General features: G+C 32.6%; 1 protein-coding gene across 4 annotated transcripts; it reads left to right on the top strand.

Annotated features, from left to right (window-relative positions):
- Window positions 1-224: 224 nt before the first annotated feature.
- LOC121128370 (long-chain fatty acid transport protein 4) lies at window positions 225-7384 on the top strand. Of its 4 annotated transcripts, XM_040723959.2 has the most exons (9): window positions 733-1224; window positions 1495-1766; window positions 3530-3872; window positions 3937-4325; window positions 4887-5443; window positions 5505-5697; window positions 5769-6208; window positions 6278-6425; window positions 7034-7384. In XM_040723959.2, the coding sequence occupies exons 3-9, from the start codon at window positions 3709-3711 to the stop codon at window positions 7189-7191; spliced, it is 2049 nt and encodes a 682-aa protein (XP_040579893.1). In that variant the 5' UTR covers window positions 733-1224; window positions 1495-1766; window positions 3530-3708; the 3' UTR covers window positions 7192-7384. The 4 variants fall into 4 exon arrangements, with proteins under 4 accessions (XP_040579887.1, XP_071746798.1, XP_040579898.1 ...); XM_040723953.2 differs by lacking the exons at window positions 733-1224; window positions 1495-1766 and adding an exon at window positions 225-476; XM_071890697.1 differs by lacking the exons at window positions 733-1224; window positions 1495-1766 and adding an exon at window positions 248-273.
- Window positions 7385-25620: the final 18236 nt, after the last annotated feature.

The raw sequence follows: 25620 nt of genomic DNA, 5'->3' as shown, positions 1-25620 counted from the left end.
AATTATATTGTTGTATGTCTTTTGGGATACCATTTTCAATAGGAATAGGAACAACAGCGCCAATTCCAGTTCTTATGGTGTAAAAAAAGAGGCGCTTTTTTTAAGGATATCTTATGTAAATAATAAAAGCAAATAGGTTTGTAAATTTATTAAGGAAGCTCGGAGGTGTAGAAAATAAAAAAGGAGAGCGCGTAAAGAGAGCGCTGTATGGGTATGCTCTCGCGAAAATTTATTTTTGATTTAGTCGCGTTCGCGCGGTGGCCAAAAAAGTCCGTGAGTTCTCCCTTGTGCTGCTCAAATTACTATATATTTTTGAAAGAAACCTTTATTCATCATAATAGTGGACTGTGTCACATTTGAGTTCTATATAAGTCCTATGCCTATTACTATAGACTAAATACATATATATTTCAATAAAATAATTCACAAACTCTTTCATCAATGAAGAACCAGAGTATTTTCATGCATAGCCTAAGGTAAATGTCGTTGTTTCATATTTGGACTTGCCCCTTAATTGGTTAATAAGAGGAAATCTCTTCTCTTATTTCCCTTCCTCCTCTTGTCTTCTTTTTCTCCTCTTCTTTTCTCTTCTTTTTCTTCTCCCTTAGCTTCACTTCTGGATGAGTGCTCGGCTCTCCTTTCCCATTACTTTGCTCCTATTAGTTATTACTCACCCTCCCTCCAACACTATCCCGGAATATTTATCTAATTCATTTTGTATATTAGTACATTCTCTAATAAACCTCCCACATCACGCGAGCCCCTTCGAGATCCACCAATATCACAGAAATCCTCTGACAAATCATGAAATCATTCATTAATTGAGCGCTCAGGGATATTTACCCATTTTTAGCGATCAAAGTCACTAATGCAGGATGTTAGATTGATTTAGAGTCGTTTGTCACATGTGTAATGTAGTCATGTAGCCTGGAGTTTGCCACTCTCATCTGGGAGAATCGTTCATATTATTTCTTAAGTTATAAAAACGAAATGATTTACTTTAGTTTAATTAGTTTTACTTATTTTGATTTGATTTTTGATAAGAAAAGCACGTATTTGTTGAGTTTGACAATTTAATATCCGATATTTTATTATGTATTTCGTAATGAAGAACTTATTAGTTAGCTCTGAACCCTTGCTATGTAGCTTTAAGAAATGTCAATTTTTATCCTAAGTAATGATACAAGGACGGTATCCTTAAAAGCTTTCTCACCCTAATTAAACGTAAGAATTAATAATTTATTTTTTATGTTTTTCCATTAAAATGTTGCATTTTGGACTCTTTAACCCTGTAAAGACCAAATGATTTTTTAAATGTTTTTTTGCATTAATATGCTAAAAAGTTAATTGTAAAACTGGGGGAAAATTTATGATAAAAATATGCCCTTCAAATAACATATATTCTTACCAATTAGTAGCTCAGACTAGCTAAAAAAGTCAAATGCTATTACATATCTATTATAATTTTTTCTTATCCATATGCTTACCTAAAAGTGAGGTAAATATATATATTGGTGGAGTAAGATGTACCTGAGCTCTACCAATATTCCTTGCAATGTAAACAATGGTGCAAGAGGCTAGGCTATGTAGGCCGTTTTTTTAAATTATTGTGTGAGCGATAATATATGGAATAGTACGCTACTATTCCAGCTGTAAAATTTTAGTTCAACGAGTCTATTCTGCCTAAATCCACATTTGTTTGAAATGGAACAAATATGCTCCATTGTCTTTTTAGGTTTAATATCTTAATAGTCAATGGACAAAAGGTATTAAAAAAAAATTAATAACAATCCCTCTTCCATGTTATATCTCTATGTATTTAATATTTATAATATAATAACGATTCATCCCTACATTTTTTATTTACCTTCGTGATGTAACGATTATGTAACCATAAAGTATATTCTCCTAGTAGTCTAAGCTCCCTTCTGTATTTCAACTTCATACTCCAATTAGAAAATATACCTATTTCCTCTTAAAGAACCCTGTTACTAAGACGGAATGTGTATTAACTCTTGTCATTTCTTAATACTGCATACGATTAATATTTTTTCTCCATATTTTGATACTTTGCAATGCATATAGGCCTACATTTGTATATTCCTTTGTCATAAAAGGGGGGAGACGCGACAAGAACGACAAAAAAAAGACAATTGCAAAAATTATTATTTTGTTTGTTATATGACTTATTGTTTCATTGGTTCGTGAAAGTGTGTTGTTTAAGTATTTAGAAGTGAGTTGTTGTTGCTATATGGAGGTTAGGATTTCTTCTGTTGTAATTTTAAAAAGAGGAATTGAACTGAATACTTTTTAAGGCCTGTAAAAAAATAATAATGGTAGAATGCACATCCTTTAGTTACACACGTGTGGTGTCAGGCAAAATTTTATTATTAAACTTCTGAAAGAAGATAGCAATTTTTATTTTTTTATATAGAATTGGGTTCTTTGTATCTTAGGTCTTTGCTCTTAAAGTGATTCTTTTTATTTGCCTCAATTACTATTAATGATTCTGGCTTTAATCCACTGAGGTTTTTTTAATAAAAAGATATTAATTACAGGGCACACCCTCTATTCGATCTATGAATCATGTCTTTTCTCTCCGTTTTTAAAGTTATGATCGATTAAACTTTGGTCAATTTATGCCTTCCTAATGTATTTACATATTTGTTAAATATATATGACAAACAGTGTTCATTTCTTTGTCGTAGACAACTCCCTCTTAAACTTTAGTACTCAGTCATTTTAGCCTGACATCTGTCCCTACATACCTTCATATAAAAACTTCTGACACACGATCTTTGACCATGAATTTTCGTTCCTAACTCAGCTTGTGAAATATGTTAATACTCTCAAAAACTTATAGCATGCTGGGATCAAAGAACAATTTGAATGTTTTATTTAATTATTAACAACAATTGATTGTTGTTCGTATTTCCTTTTGACGAATTAAAATTACTCATTGACGAGGGGAATAACTCTCCGGGATCCTACGGGTTATCTAATAGAAGGTTTTGAATGCTTTAATCATTATATGTTAAGTCAAAAATGACATAATTCAATTTAATTTACAGTACTGTAAATTCTGTATTTGAAAATGCTTAATCTCATGCTTGTGAGTCGCAGTCTACCGATTAGGTTCTACTAACTTCCCCCATTCACTTGTGCAGAGTTTACATATATGAATTGTATTTGTATACTGTTTATTTTTCAATAATGTAAATTTTTGTCGTTTAGGAAGATAAGTATAGGGGTTTTATCTACGTTTTATCGATTTGATTACTGCAAATTTTATAGGGGGAGAGTAGTGACAGCTTTTACATTAATGTATGCATATAACATATCCAATTTGTAGTACTTGTTTGTACTTTTTTGATGACAAGCCATACGTAATTTGTTTTTGTAAACGCAAGAAACGACCAAGGAACGTTATATATGTATATACTAATATTTGTTATATTCAAATAACCCGACACATTTTTACTATGAATATTAACGATTAATGTTTCAATCTTTTTCTTTCTCATTACAGACATTTTTTTATTCATCAACATCTCCAAATCACTCCTTCCTCTCTCTCTCGTTAGGTCCACCACCGTACATAATCTACAACCAAAAAATAGTTGTGTGCCTCTACTTATCTCTCCTTCCTTTCTCCCAATAGAGACCTCCTCAATTCCTACCGAGGATCCTTGTTTTATTTAAATCGCAATGATATTATATCGGTTAGGAATATGCTCAGCTTTATTGGCAGTATGGGTCACATCTTTCCTACCCAATACCGCACTATGTATGATTGCATTTATTTTCTATTACCTGACTGGTGGTCATGAGACCCTATGGCTCATAAGGCATACACTGTTACGAGACCTCAGGCAAGTAGTATTAGTAATCGTATATTGATAATATCGAATATATTTAATTATATTCCATTTTCAGAGGGGCCTATCGCTACATTAGCCTGCTCTTACTAATGAAATACTACGAGCTCAAAGATGTCTCCGTTCCTGTAGTTTTCTCAAGAACTGTTAAAAAACATGGAGACTCCCCGGCTATTTTCTTCGAGGATGTAGTTTGGACATTTTTGGATTTAGAGTCATATTCCAATCGTGTAGCCCGCTATCTCATTTCTCAAGGATTCATCCCTGGAGATTGTATTGCACTCTATATGGAAAACCGTCCAGAGTATGTTGGTATTTGGCTTGGTTGTGCCAAGGCAGGGATAGTGCCAGCTCTCATCAACACTCATATTGTGGGGAATCCTTTGAGACACAGTATTGATGTTGCTTCAGCATCCGCCGTTATTTATGGTGTTGAGCTCTCTAAGCGTAAGGAGGATCGATGTATTTATTTTGTCACTTAGTGTTTTTTAAAGTATGATTCGAATTTTATTATTTCTTAATATACTCAAAAAGACAAAAATAAGGAGGGGGGAAATGTAGGTCAAATGTTCGTTATCTAGTATTTTGCTTTTATTGGCCTTAAAAAGAAGGGGGAAAAAATAGGGGACATATAATTGTACAGTGTTTGTATTGTTTGATTTTCAACTGTTTAATAAATGAAGAGTTCACGATGACTCGTTTTCTTCAAAGGGAATGAACATGTATATATACAGGAAGACGTTTTTGATCTAGGACAAACAATAAGAATGACTTTGAAATCCTATACTCACTAAGTCAAACAATTCATTAACATTGTACGTACCTTCTACTTCTCCTCCCCAAAGGCAATACATATGTATATTTGAATAAAGTATTGCTATATGATACTGATAATCCTTGTCATTCCATTGTTTTGATGACTCTTCACTTTGATTTGAAAGAATTTTCAAAAGTATCTTCTTTCAATATTAATGATAATTAATTCGTCTCATCTGTTTTCCTTTGCAGCCATAAATGAAATCAAATCCCTACTGCCTAATATCAAATACTACGAGTCAGGATCAACAACAACCTCTCCAGAATACTCGGAAATAAGTGTTCATCATGGCAGCACTAGTGATCATCACGACCAACAGCACAGTGCACAACAATTGTCATTTACTGACGACAAACTTCTCCACAATCCGAATTGTGATCTCACTTCCAAATATTTCGACACAGAAATCAAAAAATTCTCTACCGAATCAGTTCCTCCACCAATCCTCGATAAATCCTCCAATTTCCGTTCCAAGTTACTGTATGTTTTCACATCTGGGACCACTGGACTACCTAAAGCCGCTGTCATCAAACAATCTAGGTTTTATTATTTTGCTGCGGGATCTTATTATTTGAACAATATGGGAAATATTAAGGATCTGTGTCTGTACAATCCCCTTCCACTCTATCATTCGGCTGGAGGATTGGTAGGGATTGGTATTATGATGGTCTTTGGAGTTCGAATCGCAATTCGAAGGAAGTTTTCTGTAAGGAACTTTTGGAAGGATTGCATCAAATATAACTGTACTGTAAGTAGTTTCTTTCGAGTCTATGTATATAATTTATTTCATTCCTATTATATGTATAAAGGGAGCTCAATACATTGGTGAGATATGCCGATATCTTCTGTCTAGTCCAGAAACTCCAGAAGATAAAAGCCATAACATCCAACTCTTATTCGGAAATGGTCTCCGACCTACCATATGGAACCAATTCACAGAACGCTTTGGTGTTACGCGCATTGCGGAATTTTACGGGTCTACGGAAGGGAATGCTAATCTAAGTAAGGACATATTTTAACTTAAGTTCTTCATCTGGAGTAATAAATTATACATTGTCCCCATTTTTAAATAGTGAATATTGATTGTAAACCTGGTGCCGTAGGATTTGCTTCACGACTCTTTCCCTCAGTTTATCCTGTCCGCCTAGTCCGTTTACGAGAAGATGGAAATGTTCTTCGCGATCCCAGAACGGGACTCTGCGTCCTTTGCAAGCCTGGAGAAACTGGAGAATTTGTAGGGAAAATCATTAAAAATCACGTCATGCGTTCCTTTGACGGATACATCGACAAAGAAGCCACAGAAAAGAAAATAGTGAGAAATGTTTTATATCAAGGAGACTCATGGTTTCGGTCTGGAGATCTGTTAAATATGGATGAATGTGGGTGGATGTATTTTATTGATCGCATTGGTGATACATTCAGATGGAGAGGGGAAAATGTTTCCACAATCGAGGTAGAGGCCGTGCTTAGTAACGTTCTTCAACAGAGAGACAATATTGTTTATGGCGTCGAGGTAGGGAGGAATACTTTTAGGGGTCATCATTTAAATTAAAACTATATTCTTCTTTTCCCTTCAAATTAGGTTCCTGGCGCGGAGGGTCGTGCAGGAATGGCTGCCATTGTTGGAGATGAATTAGATCTTGGAGGCTTTTTAGCTGCCATCAAGAATCAGCTCCCTGCTTACGCAAGGCCATTGTTTTTGCGACTGGTCAAATCGCTAGATATCACTGGTAAATCATCTTCTTTTAAGCTAAAGAAAATTAGCTGCAGTGTGTTGATTGATATCTAGAGTTTCATATACTATTTTATAAAATGAAATAAGGAAAAATGAAACTGTTTGCGTATCAACAGTAAAGCTAGTAAAAATGATGATTTTTATTCTTTAAATAATAATTATCGTCCATTTTCATAAGTAAATTATACTGATAACCCCTTCATAGGAGCCAAAAATGTAGTAAAAAATCACTGTGATAAAATAAATAATCTCATAATTTTCATTTGAAAGGCCATATAGTCGCCATAAATAAGTCTCATAAATTAAATAAAAACTCTAGGACCAGTGGTTTTCAACCTTTGTATCACAACGGAGCCCTATAACATTTTTTAAGTTATTTCTATCCCAGCATATCGTGTAATTTTATAATAAAGGGCCCATAATTGCCTTGGAATAATGAATATGTAAAATACGGTGGACTGTTAATGAAGTAAAAAAGTAAATTTTTGAGAATTTCTTGATTTTTTTTCTAACTTTTTTTATGTTGACACAAATGTTTATCAATATCAATCAACTATCAATTCTCATACTTATATAACTAATCGATTTTATCTTTTTCAACAGGAACATTTAAATTAAAAAAACGTTGCTTACAAAATGAAGGATACAATCCCCACGTCATCCAAGATCCACTTTATTTCCTCGATACCGTAAAAGGAGTTTATAGAAAATTAGACGCAATACTCTATAATGACATTATGGAAATGCGATGTCGAATTTAATGTGTGTGGTTTTTTTTTTTTTTTTTTTTGCAATTTAGTTTGGACAAATATTTTTTTTTTAATTCATGAAAACTCATCATACATGCGGACATTATATATACAAAGAAAAGAATCATATATACACATATATATTTATAAGTTATGATTGTGCTTGGCTATTTAGAAATATAATTAATCATTTTTTAAGTTAAAATTACACTAATTCTTAATTTTTATAACCTTTCGTCCCAAAAATAAAGCGAAAAAAAGGTTTAATATCATTTGGTTGTTGGTTCTGTCTATATCTATGGAACGTTTTCATATGGCATCATAATTTTGATGTACATTTCAGTGGCATAAACAACCAAGTTTTATAAGAATCAAATCCCTTTTTTTCATTCATATTAAGGAAAGTAATGCCTAGAATTATAATATATATGCCCTTAAATGTCTTCTTACATAATTACGTTATCTTTTTTTCCGTTTTTTTAGATACAAATTAGCTTTTATAATTGAAAGAATAATATATTTTTCTGTAACTCTCCCTACCTTCCATGTACCTAATCAATTAAACCAAAAAAAAAAAAAATAGAAATCTAGCCATTTTTAGGAATTTTCAGTACACATTACTTTGACTTAATTCAAATATCACTGTTTATCATTGGTATCAAGTAGTATTCTATCAAAGTGTCAAATCTTATTTTATTCATAAAGCCATTTGATGGAAATTTATCAGGGGTTATTCAATATTTGTCACTTTATGTACTAAAAATATCCACTTTGAGCCCATAAAATGGCGTCTCCTTCAATTATAGTACAATTTATGACGCCAGTGAAAATGTTCTATTATATAACACCTTAACAAGAGCGAATTCGAATTCAACTAATCAACGTAAAGAACACTGATAAGAAAAAGTTGTATCCTTTAGCCAACGGAGCTAATGAAAGTTCGCTTAAAGTGCATTTTCACGTGACATTTGTCATTTTGGAGTGCTATACAACAAACTTTTTCAACAATGGAATGAATCCCTTTTTTCATTAATATTAAGTTTAATAGTTAACTATTGAATATGAAAAGGACTTAAACCTTACAGTCTATCTAAACTTATGCCTACTTCTATTGCACTGATTTATTATATATGTGAACCTAAAATGTATTAAAAATATGGTTTTTTATCTCTTTAACATGTCGATATCTTTTTTGTATCCTGCAAACTTTTCTTCAAGCTAGGGCTGCGGAGTGGGATCAGTGCCATTTTTGGTGGAGTCGGAAAATTTGTACCAACTCTGGCTACAAAAGTTATTATACTTCATGGAAACGAAATTTATTTATATATATTTACTATTTATAAAACATGATAGTTAACTCATTTAAAGGTTCACTTCACAAATTTCAAACGTGCTTTATAGTCTATACAATCATAATTCCCAAACACTTCTAAAAGTCTAAATTATTATGTTGGATAGAGCATAGCCCCTATCCCTGTTAGTTCATTAATTAGACTTGTGTGAATAGTCAATGTCATCAGAGAGAAGTGTAACATTGGAGTGAGATGTTGTATGTATTGTCGTTCCTCGGTTTTGAGTACATAAATTATTTTCCGAAACATATGAATATATTAGCAATAGCTAGATCTTGATCCATTTCATTTTTTGTTCATCTAGTTAAATATCTTATATTCCAAATATTTACTTTAAACATAGCACAATTATTTACTACATATAACTAATAAATACCTATAGCTATAAATGAAATACATATTTAAAGTATATAGACGCAAATGACTCAATAGTGCTTATATTGGCTATAAAACATATTATTAAAAAATAAAAATGTGCGTCGGATTCGGTGACATTCAAAATACAGGAGTCGGACATTTTGTGTACCGGTTAGTAAAAAGCAAATATTCCTTCTTTTTTTTTTGGGGGTACAGCCCCTCCTGCCCAACCCCTGCGGACACCCCTGCATAGCTATCAAATGATGTATGACATGAATCCGTCAGATGAGTGAGTTTCGAACTACAATAAAAAATGCAAGTGTTTTCTATACGATTTTTTATCAAATTCATCATGAAAAGGAGCTCAGAACTCACAAAACTTGCTTGAGTTATAGATCTTAAATTTTATTTTTAATGATTGTTTATTGGACATAAATTTTTTTATTCAAATCTGATTAGAAAACTAAATAAAGTGTAAACTTTCCATGAAAGAGCTCCAAGGGCGTCTGCAGGAAGTGGGATGTAGCCCCCTAAATTAAGGAATTTTACTTTTTACTAGAAATTTTAACATTTACATTAAATAAAAAAATAATAATATTTGAAATTTAATTTAATTTTTGAAATTTTTCTCGAAAAAGTTTTATTTTTTGATAAACAGCTGAGCTGTGTATTTTTGATTTTTTCCCCAAAAATATTTAATATTTTGTATGAAGCTTTGAAATTTAGTTATTGAAAGTTTTTTTTCAAAAGATTTGAATTTTTGTAAATAGATTTTTGAAATTTTTTGGCAAAAAAAAAAAATATATATATATGTATATATAATCCTGCAGACGCCTTTGGACTCATATTTAAATGTAACTGTAATATTTGTACTACTCTAACTGAAGAAAATTCTCCTATCCACAACAGTAAAGTTTTGTAGACGGAAAATGACATGCCATTTTTTTTCTTCAAAATCTAATTGAATTCCAATGTTTACTGTATAATGTAGTTTATTTTATTAAACAGGCAGTATGTACTGTCGACTACTTACTTAAACTGCTAATTGACTTGAATTAAAGTCAAGTATATATCATATTTATACTTATCGAGGTATTAGTTATGTCCTATAAGTAAAGAAAGGATATGTGTAAAGAAAAAAACTAAGTTTAGCAATTAAAAAAGGGAAAAACTAAGTTTAGCAATTAGAAAAGGAAAAACGGTAGATGCGTATGCTTTTTATTATTATTAATTGGCCGTCGTGGTGCTAACTTTTCTTTCTGAAAGAAGAATTATCGTCTATTTTTGGTATAAATTGTTTTAAAAATGTATAATAATAAAATATATATGATTTTAAATGTAATCAATATATATGTTCCCTTTGCTAATGTTGATTTAGAAGCAAAAGGTTCAACTTTTTAATTCAGTAATTCAATTTCTCCTGCCCCCCCCCCAAAAAAAACCAATCAAATTAGGCAGCTGATATTAATTAGCGTTTTAATTCAGGTGTACCATATGTCTCACTCCCTCCTTCTCTTCATGCTCTTACATAAATCCTAACTCTAGTCATATAATACTAGAATCCTGTAAGCGAAGGCTCAAGTACGCCCGCTACAAATGAGGTAAAAGAACTGAGAAGCTATTACAATGACAACTTAAGTTCAAAGGGTGAATTGAAATATTTAAAAAAAAGAAGTCTTTTTTAGGTTTAAATTGTCAAACATAAATTCTGTCAAAAAAGTACTGGGAATTGTTAATTTAAACTGCCACACTGAAGGGATTTAAAAAAAAAGTTATAGTTTGGCAGTTTCATTATGATGCCAAGTTTGAGTGCGATCTGTAGACCAACTTGCTTACAACAGCTGGATGAGTCAGTCTATCCCACTAGTGCTCCACAATTTTGACAATCAACGAAAGTATTGAACAAAGAGTTTACCTTAAATTTTGTGTTGCGAACGAAATTTCATTTGCTGAAGTGTTGAAAATGTTAGAAAAAACTTTTTTTGTGAATCAGTTTTATCAAAAACCCGTGCATATGAGTGGTACAAAGCGTTCAAGGAGGGCTGTGAGATCGTCGAAGACATTCTACGTTCTGGACGACCTTCGTCCTCTACCAACGAACTGAACATCAGCGCAGTAAAGGAAATTATGTTGAAAAATCAACATACTGTAAGGAGTTATCACATTGCCTTAACATCTCTCACGAGTCAGTTCTTGAGAGATGTTAGATAACTATGGAAGAACGATTTGTTGATTTTACTCGGCAATAACGCACCATCGCGCAGAGCCACGATTGTGAGCGAATTCAAAGCCAAACGCGTAATAAATACCATCGAACAACCACCATATTCGCCTGCTTTAGTTTTGTGTAACTTTTTATTGTTTCTCAAACTTAAATGGTCACTCTTTGGAACCCGTTTTGAGTCTATTGAATCCATAAAACAAAATTAGTGGAGGGAGCTAAAGGCCATGCCAAAAAGTGCCTATAAAAAATGTTTCGAGGACTGGTACAAACGTAGTTATATGTATATTGCATCGAAAGGATATTACTTTGAAGGCTTCAAAATCAATTTTAATGATTAAATGTGAAGTTTGTGTATTATTTAACAGTTCTTTGTACTTTTTTGATAGAATGTATACCTATATACAAAAATCAGGCCTGTGAAATTTATAAATCACATTTTTTATGAAATTATTTAATTTCAAGTCTATCACAAGCTTCTTTTTTAGGTAGGTATAAGGATACATTGAATCTAATAAATGAGTATTTTTTTCATAAAAAATATGACAAATGGCTTATGAGCTTATGTTATGTCAATTTAGTAATTTCTAAAAGTTCTATTACTTTTATTTGTAGCGGCGGACGCTTGAGCCTTCACTTACAGGTTTCTAGTTTTATATACTCTATTAATATAAATCGTGTAACTTTTTTAGCTGGCCTTTTTTTTAAATTGGTAATATAATTTTGTTTTCATAGCAGTTGTCATTATTATTTAATTCACGAGTAGTTTCCTAAATAGATTCAATTATATTCGAAACATGTTTGAAAGTTCGTGTTTGCTCATAAAAGACGGAGTGTAACCCTGAGGATTTATTACAGAGTTATAATTTTAAGTCATTGTTGGATTCCAATAAAAAAGGGGATCGACATCGGAGTAATTCATGCCAATGTTCATGTTTATTTCCTTCTCCCTTTCCTCCCTTGTCACAACTGATCTCCTCCAAAACATTCTTCAAATTAAAAGGGTCGCCAAGTTGATTTTCGTTTTTTTTTTTAAATATGTCCATTATACCGTGTGGCCCATTAAAATCTGAACAATTTGAATTTGAAAAACTTCAACGAGATATAATTTATTAATTAGTAATATAATTTCAATAAAATTAATACTATAAATAGATGTGTATCTGAGCTCTTTGAATCATTAATGTAGCCGCCCTTAACAACGATGATGGCTTCCAGGCGGGAGTGAAAAGGCTCTGTCATGACGTCCCAGTGCTGAATGAGAGTGGTTTCGAGGCCCTTATTTTTGGATGACGGACATTAAAAATTTTGGGTGCATGTCGAGGGGTTTGGCATTAGGGCTGTCATGGCTGGCCATAAGTGTAAAAAAAGAGTTCAAATGAACTCAAAGGACACATTCAAAAGATCCTTGCAACGGAGGAAATTGGTTTCTTTCATTGCTGGTATCAAAAGTTGCCTCTCCACCCTCACAAGGCTCTTTCGACCGACTTTTTGATAGTTCTTTGGATAGTCTGGTGTGAAACATTATGATTTCTGGCTTGGACCATCGTTGACTTGAGGGGATTGGCCAGGGCTGTTTTCTTTAACTACTCCAGGTCCACTGAATTTCATTTATAACTGAGAGATTCTACTGTATGTATTTTGTTGTCAGCTGTAGATGTTTATGTCCGCCAACAAAGTTCGACGAATGTTATCCTTTTGGCCTCTGTTTGCTTATCTGTTGGTCACCAGGATTTTTCCAAGAGTTACACATTGATTTTGAACTAACTTCGTACGAAGATCATATATGATCACAGTAAGAGTTTCACTTATCTGGCTCTAGTTTGGCCTTTTTGAGAGAGCCCTTCTTTTTCTCCAACGTTTCGACTTGCTGCCGGAGTACACAGTGGTCCTGAAGACGCCCAACTGCTTGGAGTGCGCGAATGGAAATTCTTCAATGACGTTCAAGTGTAATTTTCTCGACTTTGTACGTAAGCTACAGAGCTCAGGTTTGTTTGGTTTTGTAACGAATTCTTTATACATTATACATATATCGAAATACGAATGAGTTTGAATCACTCAACCTTAATTAATTATTGAATTAGTAAGTGTTCAGATACCAATGGACCTCCAGACACAATGTTGATTTTCTGTTTCTTTTTTTTTAACATGCCCTTTATACACTCAATTTTCATCACTAAGTTGATATCTTGCTCCCGCCTTATCCTTGCACTCTCTATCAAAAAATACTACTACTTCAAAAAATTATTGGGAGCCACAGGTCCCACTACTCCACTGATTATGGCCATGTATTCTGATGTAAAATAGCATATTTTGTTAGTATTTATTCCTTAAATATTTATTATATTCATTAAAAAACATTTGAAATGATGTTGTGAAAAGAATTTATTATTATTATTTTTTTAAAGTGTATATTTAAAAAAACAACTACCTGGAGTATTAAACTTTTTCATTAGTCAACAATGCCAAAAAGAGAGGGGAGGGGGGAATGGAATTTAAAAGTTATAGCTATAAGGAAAGGTGGCACTTTAATTAGCTTAAGATTGTATTTGTAAAATGTAGATACATATCTGGTACATCAGCATAAAAACAACCTTGTAAAAAAATTCAAGAAAAGTATAAAAAATAACCCCATTTATTTTTATATTTATACAGCACAGTATATCATAGACATATTTGAGTACATTATAGGTTTATTAATCAAAGTTTTGGGGTGAGGTAAGGTACCCAATATTTTTAACTTTTCTATAGAACCTTTATTTGATTTATGAGACTTATATTGGTCCGACATGACCCCTTTCTAATATTATATCTATCAATTTCTCATTCTTTAATTGTGAAGATCAATTTTGGCTACTTATAGTGCCATTTGCGAAACACACACAAAAGATTAATAATAATTAATTGCTGCTAAAGATTGACTATACTTCATCAAAGAATGTAAATGCAATACATACTCAATTTTGTGTGTGCTGGGGCCACACACAAAATTAGTGTTGGATTGGGAAAATGGTGTTACCCGACTAACAGACATATATTAGGTTGAGGGAAAAGTAAACTAATCTTTTTCCGTTTGTATAAAGTGTTACAATCATTCACTTTAAGCAAAGTATGCCCTGTTCTGCTTGATAGCGTGTTGTCCGGACTGTAGGGTGGATGCATAAGGACTTCCCATCCGAGCTCCTGGACCTCCTACTGCGTCATCAGAGACGCAGTGGCCTGGCATCTCCTATTCGAGTTAATTTTTGTATCCAGCCTTCTGCAAAGAGTTCAAAACGGTTTTATGATCCATCATTCACTTCCACTATACTAGAACGAAATTGCTCAAACCATTATTGTACAACACGAACCAAAAGAGTATCGGCCCCGTGTACATTTCAAAATTTCTAAGTCGCTTTCGACGGGTTTTCTGTTTCTGCAAAAATGTAAAATATGGCGAATTTCTTTCTTTGAGATCTCCATACTCGATGCACGATCATTCACGACTGACCCACCGAAGCACATTACTGTCCAAAAAGCGTTTCTATAATACAGTCATACCTTATCGTATGATCAAATATGACCAATAATGAACCAGATATACTTAGTTTTAAAAAAAGGGGGGAAAATACGAAATTACTTTTCCCCCAACCTATTTTAACCTGTATTTCGTTGTCAGCTATCAATTTTCCCCCTTACTTTCTCGTTATAAATTTTCGGAGTGTTGATTGGCTGAATTGTAATCATCCATTGTTAAGCTGCGAACCATTCCCATCAACAGTTATTGAATAATAGTTCCATAGATGGCTAACTAACAACTGATTTTTGGCCAATTTTCTGTTTTGTTTTCAGATGAAGAGCTCTATTATGTAATAAAGGTAATGACGTGTCAACAGTCCTAGTACCGATTAGTCGATCCTTTGATCCTCATGGTGTTAACTCGCTAACACAAAAATAAAGTGTTGTTAGCTGTCAATGTTTCTGCTTCTTTCCTCCCAACCAGTGCTCTGAATGTTGATTGAAATGTTGATTAAGATGTGAAGAATTCACAGCAATTATTGAATAATTGTTCCATTGATAGCAAAAATTGGCTAATTACCAATTGATTTCATGTCTTCTTTTCTGTTACTTTTCGAAGTAAAGGTTTGGTGAAACAATATTTAATAATACTACTCATTCTACGGTTCTAGCCAGGACTGAAGAAAATAAATAATGAATGTTAGCTAAATCATAGTATGATGTGACTAGATAAACACAAAATTAATTCAAGACTTTACTGTTAATCATGAATCTATGTCCTTGTTATAAAAGATACTTTATGATCACAGCTATTGATAAAAATTCAACAGCTGAAATGACGTATTAATAAAAGATAAATAAAGATACGCCCTACAACCGACAAAATTAATCAGGACCGAAATAAAAAAATTGCAATGCTCATAGCTTTTTTTAGACTGATTCAACATTATTAAAATTATATTGGACAATGTTTGAGTAAATACCACCTTTCCTTGCAAAAATACCTTTTCTGCTAGGGACTATAAAAACAGATTTGGCATAGTACAATTTTGACTTATATAATCATCATTTTGGGTGGCACAACTGGCTTAAAAATGACCAATTTCGACATGAAAATCTCACCCCTCCCCATATTAAAATGGTCTGTACCACGCCCAAATGGTTTGAGATGTTTTGAACTTGCAAGAGTCAATTTTTGTATTCTACCCAACAGAACATATATTATTTTCTGTGAATAGCTATGGATTTTGGGATTTTTTCCAAAAAAATTAATTTTCTGTGAATAGCTATGGATTTCGGGATTTTTTTTTCCAAAAATGTATTATTTAAAATTAAATTTTCCAAATTTTCCTTTAAATTATGTAATTTTTTATAATCAACTATTGACTATTTAATTTTTTTTATAAAAATTTAATTTTTTCTCAACAGCTGTGGATTTTGAAGATTTTTTCCAAATATTTGACATTTGCTTCTCAAAATTTTAATTTTTCAATTTTTTCCAAATATTTGACATTTGCTTCTCAAAATTTTAATTTTTCAATTTTTTTCTCAAAAAAAATAATTTTCTGTGAATAACAATGGATTTTTGAAAAAAAATTCCGAAAAAATTTAATATTTAAAATATAATTTTACAATTTTTTATAAACAGCTACATATTATTAAATTTTGTTTTTTCTAGAAATTTAGTTTTTTATATACAGCTGTGGTTTTTACAGGTTCATACTACTCATATGGACGAGTTTTGATAAATCTGATTGTCCCAAAGTTTTCCAACGGGTCAGCACATGAAATTTAGTTCGCAACACAAAATTTAAGACAAACTCTTTGTTCAATAATGTCGTTCATTGTAAAAATTGTGGAGCACTAATGAGGTAGACTGACTTATCCAGCTGTTGCAAGGAAACTGGTTTACAGATCGCGCTTAAACTTGGCATCATAATGAGAGACGGTAGTGCCTACCTCGAAAAAAAAAGATTTTAATTCCCTTCAGCGCAGGCAATTTAAATTAACAATTCCCGATACTTTTTTGAAAGAATGTATGCACTTTTTTGGGGCTTCAAGGTCATTAAGCATGGAATTAATTCACTAATGCTAAAGTTTACATTGTATTTGTTGTCAGCTGTCCATGTTTCTTTTCCTTTTCTTTAATCAGGATAACGAACATTGATTGGTTGAAATAAAATTAGCTTATGTTAAGTTGCCAATTCTCAACAAATTATTGAATAATAATTCCCTAATTGACATAATAACTACCAACTGATTTTAGGGCTTTTCTTATGTTTCTTTTCGTTGTGTGATACAATAACGGTACACAATTTTAAGAGTTCATTGTAAAATGATTGTGTAAAAAGGTTGCGGACAAAAACGTTGGGGTACTCGTTCTGTACATAATCATTGTGAGTAAAATCATTTTGAATCAAAATGATTGTTGGTAATGTATATAAATAATGTAAGACAATAATATCGTGTACAATTTCGTTGCATTTTATATTATATTCGGAAGATAAAACTTTTGAATGATGAAGAAACATACCAGGATAGAACACTTCTAACATGCTATAATATACTCCGTCCTACAGGCTGTATGGGTGAAGTACTGAGCCCCGAGACAAGTTGAATTTATCCACCGCCACTTTCCTGAGCATCAAGGTACCCTTCTAATATAACAAAATACACCCTGACCCTAGGTTACATAAGTGAAGTGCTGGGCCCCGAGGCAATTTAAACTCAACCGCTGCCGCGTTTCTAAGCACCAAGGAACACTTCCAACATGCTATAATAGATGCTGACCCACAGTTTGTACAGGTGAAGTGCTGGGACCCCAGACATGTTGAATTTATTCTCCTCCACTTCTCTGGGCATCAATGTCCCCTTCTTATATCCCAAAATACACCCGGCCCACATGTTGTACAGGTGAAGTAATGGGCCTCAAGGCAGTTCAAACTCCACTGCCGTCGTGTTTCTAACTTCCAAGGAACCCTTTTAACATGCTATAATATATGCTGGTACATAGATATGTAGGTGACCCTCCCCCTAACCTATGACCAAGGTCTTGCAACGGGTCTAACAATAAGTATGTGTATAAATCTTCTAAATTTATTTTACTTAAAAAAAATCTAGACCCCTTGCGTAGTTCCATTTTGTAAAAAAAGAAAAGCTGCTGGAAAAAATATTAAAGAAGATTATTTTCATAGATTTCATCTTGTTGTAATTGTAATTAACTCATATTATCTATAAGTATTTACAAGTTGAAATCTCGTAAACTAAGTACTTCATATTGATTTTCAGATTTTACCTATACAACCTGTGGCCCGTGTGGTATGTTTCGTCATCATTCAATAGTTTTATCTTCCTAATATAATATAAATTTCATACAATATTATTATCTTGCAATGAAATTACTCAAAATCATATTACTTAACGATGATATTAGTCACAAAGTTTTTGTCTCACCATGATAATGTAAACACCTATAGTACAAACCAACGATATTATCCCAAAGGATACTGCAATCATTTTACCGGACACCAACTTTAAAAGACTTTTTTTGATCGAAAATATAAAGAAAAAACCCTCTATATTATTCTCTCTTTCTATATCTATATCCTTCTCTCTGCCTTTCCCTGATTTTCTTCTCCCTTGTCCTCTTTCTATATCCCTCTCTCTGTCTTTTATCTTCCCCCTTCGTTTCTATTACGCTCTATTAATCTCTGCCTCGCGGGCACTCTTTGCTAGTATTCTTCAAATTGTATCTGTCATAAATGTTAACAGTTTCAGTTTAAAAAGAAAATAGACAATTGTCGAAGAATTTGCGACAGAGTTTGACTTGAACAGGATCATCATTAACCATCCCATCAAATAAAATACTTAACTTTATATGTATAAAATGATTATGAGACAAGGGGAAGACTTAATTAAGACACTTACTAACATCAGCTGCGTGTGCTATGATTTTAAGTAAAATTAATGCTAGCACGAACTGTTTTTTCTAATCACAACAGTTAGTTTTTTCTACTACAAAAATACCATCACTAAACTTCAACTGTAAGTCGAATCACAAGTTTTTTCTCACAATTCCAAGTCTTAAAAAAATAAAAGATACTTTAAGGATCACTTTATGTCCAGTAAAAAATATAAATGACTATAGAGTATAAGTTGAGCCTCAACACATTGTTACCTTTATTGTCTTAACTTTCCCCCATAAAGAAAGAGAAAAAAGGCCTCCAATTATCTTGTTGTTAACCAAATAAGTAAATCATACAAGCTGTCAATTATCTCTTATGTACTAAAAAAAATTTCAAAAATTAAATTTCAAATATTAAAATTTTTGAGAAAAAAATTAGCATTTAAATCTTCTGATAAAAACAAAATTCCTTCTTTTGGGGAGGACGACCCCCCCCAACCTACCCTTTGTGGACACCGCTGAATATGTACTCATAATGAGATTAATAGGGACTTCTAAATATCATCATCCCATAACAAGGCTGGGGACTCAAGTCAAAGCATAATAGAGTAACCATTTCGGGATTTCCAAAGGAGAGACACATGGCCCCACGAATAATCATTCTTTTACTCAATACGACGAATGATCCTTTGCAGAAGAATTTCTCTACCGATACCCTTATTACTGAAAAAAAGAAAACACACTGGAGAAAAATTAAGTAGGTTTTTTGTTTATTCGACTAGAAAGTAAGTTTTGGGACGCTATATAAGTGAGAAAGTCGGGCCAGTTGCCATAGTTTTCACTTTGGTAATCTGAAGAATGAATTTTCTTTTCTGTAGCAGTTGTCATTATTATTTAATTCCTGAGTAGAGAACATCCTTTCCTATATAGATTCAATTATATTCAAAGCCTGATTGAACACGCGTGTGTGCTAATAAATTTCTTGTAGAGTTATAATTGTAAGTCCTTTCTGGACTCAGAGTAGAATTGAGCATTGACATTGGAGTAATTCTACAAATATCCTTGTTTATATCCCTTTTTCCTTCCATCCTTGGTACAACTGAATGTAGCTGATCCGATGAATGAAACGTCATGAGCATTAATCCTTTTCTCCTCCAAGACATTGTTCAAATTTTCAAAATTGTACATGTTGAACTCAGAGTAGAATTGATGCTAGACAACCTATTGCTTGCTTGTTATGCAATGATACTTGTGTATATTTCTCTCCGCTCATAGCAACATTTAAGTAATTTAATAAATTGTCATGACAGCGAAGCTGTCCTCCTCTAAAATATTTTCCTCGAATTGTCAGGGTTACAACTACAAAAATATATTATGAAGCAACATTAATTAGATTTGTAATTACGAGACAAACGACGTCCAACGAGTAGACAGCACATTAATATAATGTGTATTAATGAACATTGTTAGTGTTGTGTTAGTTCCAATTTATTCAGTCCAGTCCAATCTTAAGACCGGTTCTTCTGACTATAAGTACTAAGGGGGATCCGCAGGCGGCGGGTTGGAGGGGTGGTAGTCCCACAAATGATGGAATTTTTTTTTTATTAGAATTTACTGGCAAATTATGCATCAGAGAAAAACATTCATATAGGAAATTTTTTTCCAAAAAAATTAATATTTTGTGTAAACCTGTGGGTTTGAATTTTTTATATTTGAAATTGAATTTTTGAAACTTTTTGTGAATAGCTTCAGATTTTGAATTTTTGGATTTTTTTTCAAACCAAGGCTCCCCCCCACAAAAAAAATAATATGTATAGACCTGCTGAAATAATATATATATTTTTTTTAGGGGGGGGAGGGGGTCAAATTTTTTTATTAAATTTCTCGATTTAGGGGGAGGCTACAGCCCTTCAGTCCCTCCCCCACCGGACGCTCCTGAGACGTTATCAAGGAAATAACTTTATAAATTTTTGGAGTAAAAACTGCAGCCCCGTTCAGTTCACTTTTTGTCCGTTCAGTCCAGGATACCAGTCCTAAAACATATCAAGTTCGGTCCTTGATGACGTCACTCAATTGTATTGCTTTAAAAAAAAAAGTTCTTTTACTGACAGTCCAAGGAACCCATAATCTTAAGGACTGGTCCTAAGACTGGACCGGACTGAATAAATAAGGGCTGGCACATCACTAATTACAAGTATTTCCTGGGGAAATGCTTCTTATATTATAGGAAATAACATATCTGTTTGTCTAACATCTTAAGGAATAATTATGTTGTATAATTCTACATAATATATATATGTCAAAAACATCCTTATATTGTCGTCCAGACAATAAATATCCTATGTTACTCATATATCTTTACAAAAGCCAACAAAGAACTGTGTATAGGATGATATAAATTGTTTTTTTATATATCAATCAATAATTATGTAAGTTCCAATGTATTTATTTAACGTAACGTTTTATTCACAGAAAATATAATTATATTATAAATGATGTATTTCGTATACGATAAGTTCAACATTTTGTTATAAGAAGTTGATGAATTTTGAAATTTGATAATGTTCCGTTAATTTAACTCTTCTTTATATTAAAAAGGATCCCTCCGTTAGTGAACATCCTTTTAATAACGTAGTTAGTGAGCTCGGTAAAAAGAAACCCCCAAAAAAACAACTTATTTGATTACATAATAAACAGTTGAAGGATTATAATAAATACGTCATTTATATTTTTTACCTATTACATGGATTTTGCATTCAATCAGATATAATTTGTCATTTTTATAGGGAAAACATTAAATTTTTATTAATGATAAAAATTTCTACGAAGTATTAATTACTTTATGGCGAATTTTGGGAATCAAATTAGTACTCATCAGTTTTTGATGAAGCTATCTGTTGCAGTTTTAGTATTACACTTTTGTGGGTACCGTTATACGCCTCAGTCCAATATAGATAAAATACATAGAGTGCTTACACCGTTTTTTTGAATTTTAATAATATTCGATGATCCCTTCGATCCGCTCTCTTTCTATATTCTATATTATTACCCATAAATAAAAGCTAGTCACATCTATCTGGTATCTAACAGTTACTCACCAAAGTTTCATACATTTTGGACGCGCAGTTGTGATGTAACATTCGTTTAAGAGAATTGAGTTGAGTGTTCTTGTGAAAAGGGAGAAAATCAAGTATCGGTATGTTGGCGCAGTTTAGGTGCCGATTAATTACTAATTAAATTATACGCACGCAACAAAAATACAGTCCAAACAGTGAACTGGAATGATTTTCGTCAAATGAAGAGGCAATCCCTTCTTGAACAATTATTTTGCTGAGAAAAACGGCGATTACTATTTGGAAGGGTTATAGAGATGGGGGCATCACTGGGAGAAATGTGCAGTAGTTACAAGGAGACTTAGTTGAAAAATAAAAAAATCAGATAATAGGTATTTTATCTTTGTTTTAGGCAGAAATTTTAATATCCCATCCAGATAAATAGTACATCCTATGATAAAAAGAGGATTATTAACTATCAATGAACTAATGTTCGACCTAAACTATATTTTTGGTATTTTTTTTGCAATATTCTGGTATAAAAAGTTATAGGTATTATCTGTAGAAATTACAGATTAAAACACTTCCTCTACAGAATTTTTTTTTAATGATAAACTTTTTTTTTCATATAAAAATTGTTGTCTTCCTGGAAGATACATTAATTGGGGGACGTGACTTGAAATACATTTTCTGTTCCAATGAAATAACAAGGAAGTAATATTGTATAAACTCTCTTTGATTTTGCCATTTGATTTTCAACCATAAAAAAATACATTTTCTTCTACATGAACTTGAGTGACTCAACCTTATTCTACTCCAGAGTCCAGATATTAGTTGAACACATTGGCTCAGTCCTCACATTAAAAAAACGAAAGAAAAAAGAAAAACAAAAGAACAATTTTTAAGCTGAACAGTTTTTTTTTTCAGTGTAAGTTAACTTTATTTTTAAATACATACGGGTTGCGGCGAAAAAATCTTTACACTTTCTATCTAGACATTTACCAAGATGTATTTCGGCAACCAGTCGTCATAGAGTATGTCAATGAAATGAAAATAACTAATATGATGTCTTGGCTACCCTATTGATCGATGTAGCCCCCATTGGCAGCAATTATGACATTCTAGTGGCCACGGAAGGCCTTGTACCCATTGCAGATGTAGTCTTTGGACACGACATCCCAGTGCTGGTTGACGGTGTCCTTGAGGTTGGTGATATTTGGGTGACGGACGGTGCAGACCTTGGACTCAACATGCACCCAAAAAGTGAAGTCAATTGGGTTGACAACTTGTGAGTAGGGGGCCAATTTTCTTTTTCCAGAAAGGCAAGTTGTCCTCCAGCCTCCTCTGGTCCTCTTTGGAGGTGTGTACAGGCGGACTATCCTGCTGGAACACCATGTTCATGTCCGGGTAGTTTGTCCGGACCTATGGTAACATCGTAATCTCCGTTGGCTTCTTGCCAGCGTCCAAATGTGCGTTGGCCCAAGTTTGTTGGTCACGTTCGGACGACATTTTTTTAAAATTTTGTTTATTTTTACTATTTGATCGGAAAAATTTAACCACATTCACCAAAATACTGATTTATGTAGCAAAAACTAGGAGTAAAGATTTTTTCGTCGCACTTGTTTTGAATACAAATTAACAACAATAATATAATTACCTTCGTACATACATGATTGAATAGTTAATAAAATATGGCAAGAATTTATAAGGTTTGATCCAGTTATACCTACATAATTAAGTTACAGGAACACATGGGACATTATGTATTATTTAATTATACTTTGAATATTTTAATTTCAGCAAATGACCAGATAATTCCCGATAGTTCCATGGATTTTTTCTACATGAAAGGGCCAGTTACAATTATAAATAAAGCGACCATACATGAGAAAGTTTCCGCATGATTTCTTGAATATAAGGACATATCCCGCATGCTCAACAGTTGAACAATGAAAGAAGTTATTACTATTTGAACATTCCTTCAATCTCAAAACTCCCTGTAAAAAAGGTTTTAGATTAGATGTGTCGTTTTCCATTCACGTTAAGCGTTCCATTCACTTCGAACCTCTTCAGCACTTTGTTGGATTCTAAGAGGAGTCTGTCCAGACCAATAGGTATGCAAAGAGTTGTTACTTGTTCCTGCGTAAAGAATGAGTAATACTTTAGTGATTAAGTACTCAATTTTAAAGTGAAATCTATTTGTAGGCGGGACATTACAACCCAATCCCTAAAAAACTAAGTGGTCATGTGAACTAAGTAAACCACTTTTGGGCAATCCTATAACAGATGTCTTGAAGTCTCTAACTAGACTTACAGAATGTGCAGTCTCTGTCTCTGTATCTTCGACTCTCGATTTATTCGTAAAAAGGGATGAAGTTAGCGAAACCACTTTTCTTTTCAGTGCATGAAAGGATTGCAAAACTTCTTTAAATTTCTTAACTTTTTCCTAAATTTGGCACACTCTAAAAAAAATTTTAACTGGAGGAATGGTCCATTTGAACAAAATACACAGTTTACAGATAAGAGAAGGAAAAAACTGTTAATCTGCTCTTTGAATGATTATTTACTGGCTATTTTTAGTGCTAAAAAATGCATAATAAAATGGATATACAGTCAAATCCGCATATCATACATTTGGATATAACAAAAATAAGCTTTTAGACACCGCTTTTCGGGATACCAATTTTTTAAATACATAAAATACTTATCATAGAAGAAACTTGAGGTAAAAATCTGCGTTCGATCAACTTTTTCTTTCCCTTTTGGATAGCAACTTCAAATGAAATTCATGAGAATAAAGAACTCCCATTATGATTTTTCCTTTTTATATGTACAAATTGTCAGCTGACATCAACAATATAGTTTTATAAGTTTCTTTTTAAATTCATTTCAGTTAGGGTTTCAATAAATACACCCCTGCAAAACACTTTTGCTGAAAGATAAGCTAAAAATCCTCGATGATCTGTCAAAAACTGATTCTAATCAAAAACTGGTTGCTTTCGAATTGGGAGTTTCAAAATTACATAAATATTCAGAAATCGTACTCTTTTGTATACAGATATAAAATCCAGATATACTCTACTTTCTATCTCAAGAATATCAGTTTTCTTTATCCGGATTTGATTATATATATATGCTTCAATATAATTTCACAATATTTTCCTCGATTTAATGCTTTCTTAAATGTAAAAGGGGCTCCCCTTTAAAGAATTAATTCATGTTCTCCTCTTTCCCCATTTCAAATAATTTAACAGGTAGCTGATGTTATCAAAAGTCTTAAGCCTGTATTACCATAAATCTCGCTCCTGCCTTGTCGCTGCGCTCTACAAAAATCCCATCCCTATTATAAATATATGTATATGTTCGTTGTGTCTCACTTGATTGTAAAAAAATCTGCAATAAATCACTCCTAACATCGTCTTCCAATTGAATAAAAAAATGTCATCCTAAAACATTCTATTTTCACATAAAAGATGAACAAAATCTATTTATATGACTTAAGAAATCTTTCTTCTTTAGAATCATTTTATGTAAGCAAAACTTGTGACAAGATAATATATTGTGATGAGTTCCATGGAGATCCATTCTTTCAATAATGTGACCATAAATTATAAATTTAAAAAAATAACATCATTATAAGATTTATGGCTTATTTAATAGCACAGATGCTCATTTAGGAAATATATTCTATAAATATCTTGAACGTTGATTTTTGGCAAATATAAAGTTAAGTTTTTATGTATGGAAGATTCTTATTCATTCAAAGAAGCTGATTAGAACATTTTATTAGAATACCTGGCATTGATTTATTGATACTATGGGGTTATGTGTATGCAGGTATGATTGATTTAAAAGAAACAAAAACATTTCTGATCTAAGAAATGACCATGCAGTCATATTGATGGAATGTCCACGACGTTTTAAAATTGTAACTTGTTTATTACTCATTAGAGAATATTATTTATGAATTTGAGCACATTCAGACACAATCACATGCTCCATGCGATCCCAGAACGCTTTGAACAAGTTAACAACACAGTGCTTCGACATTGATCG

Source organism: Lepeophtheirus salmonis, chromosome 1, assembly GCF_016086655.4.
Source record: "Lepeophtheirus salmonis chromosome 1, UVic_Lsal_1.4, whole genome shotgun sequence".
NCBI classification, from domain to species: Eukaryota; Metazoa; Arthropoda; class Copepoda; order Siphonostomatoida; family Caligidae; genus Lepeophtheirus; species Lepeophtheirus salmonis.
This window is presented reverse-complemented; position numbering and strand designations above follow the sequence as displayed.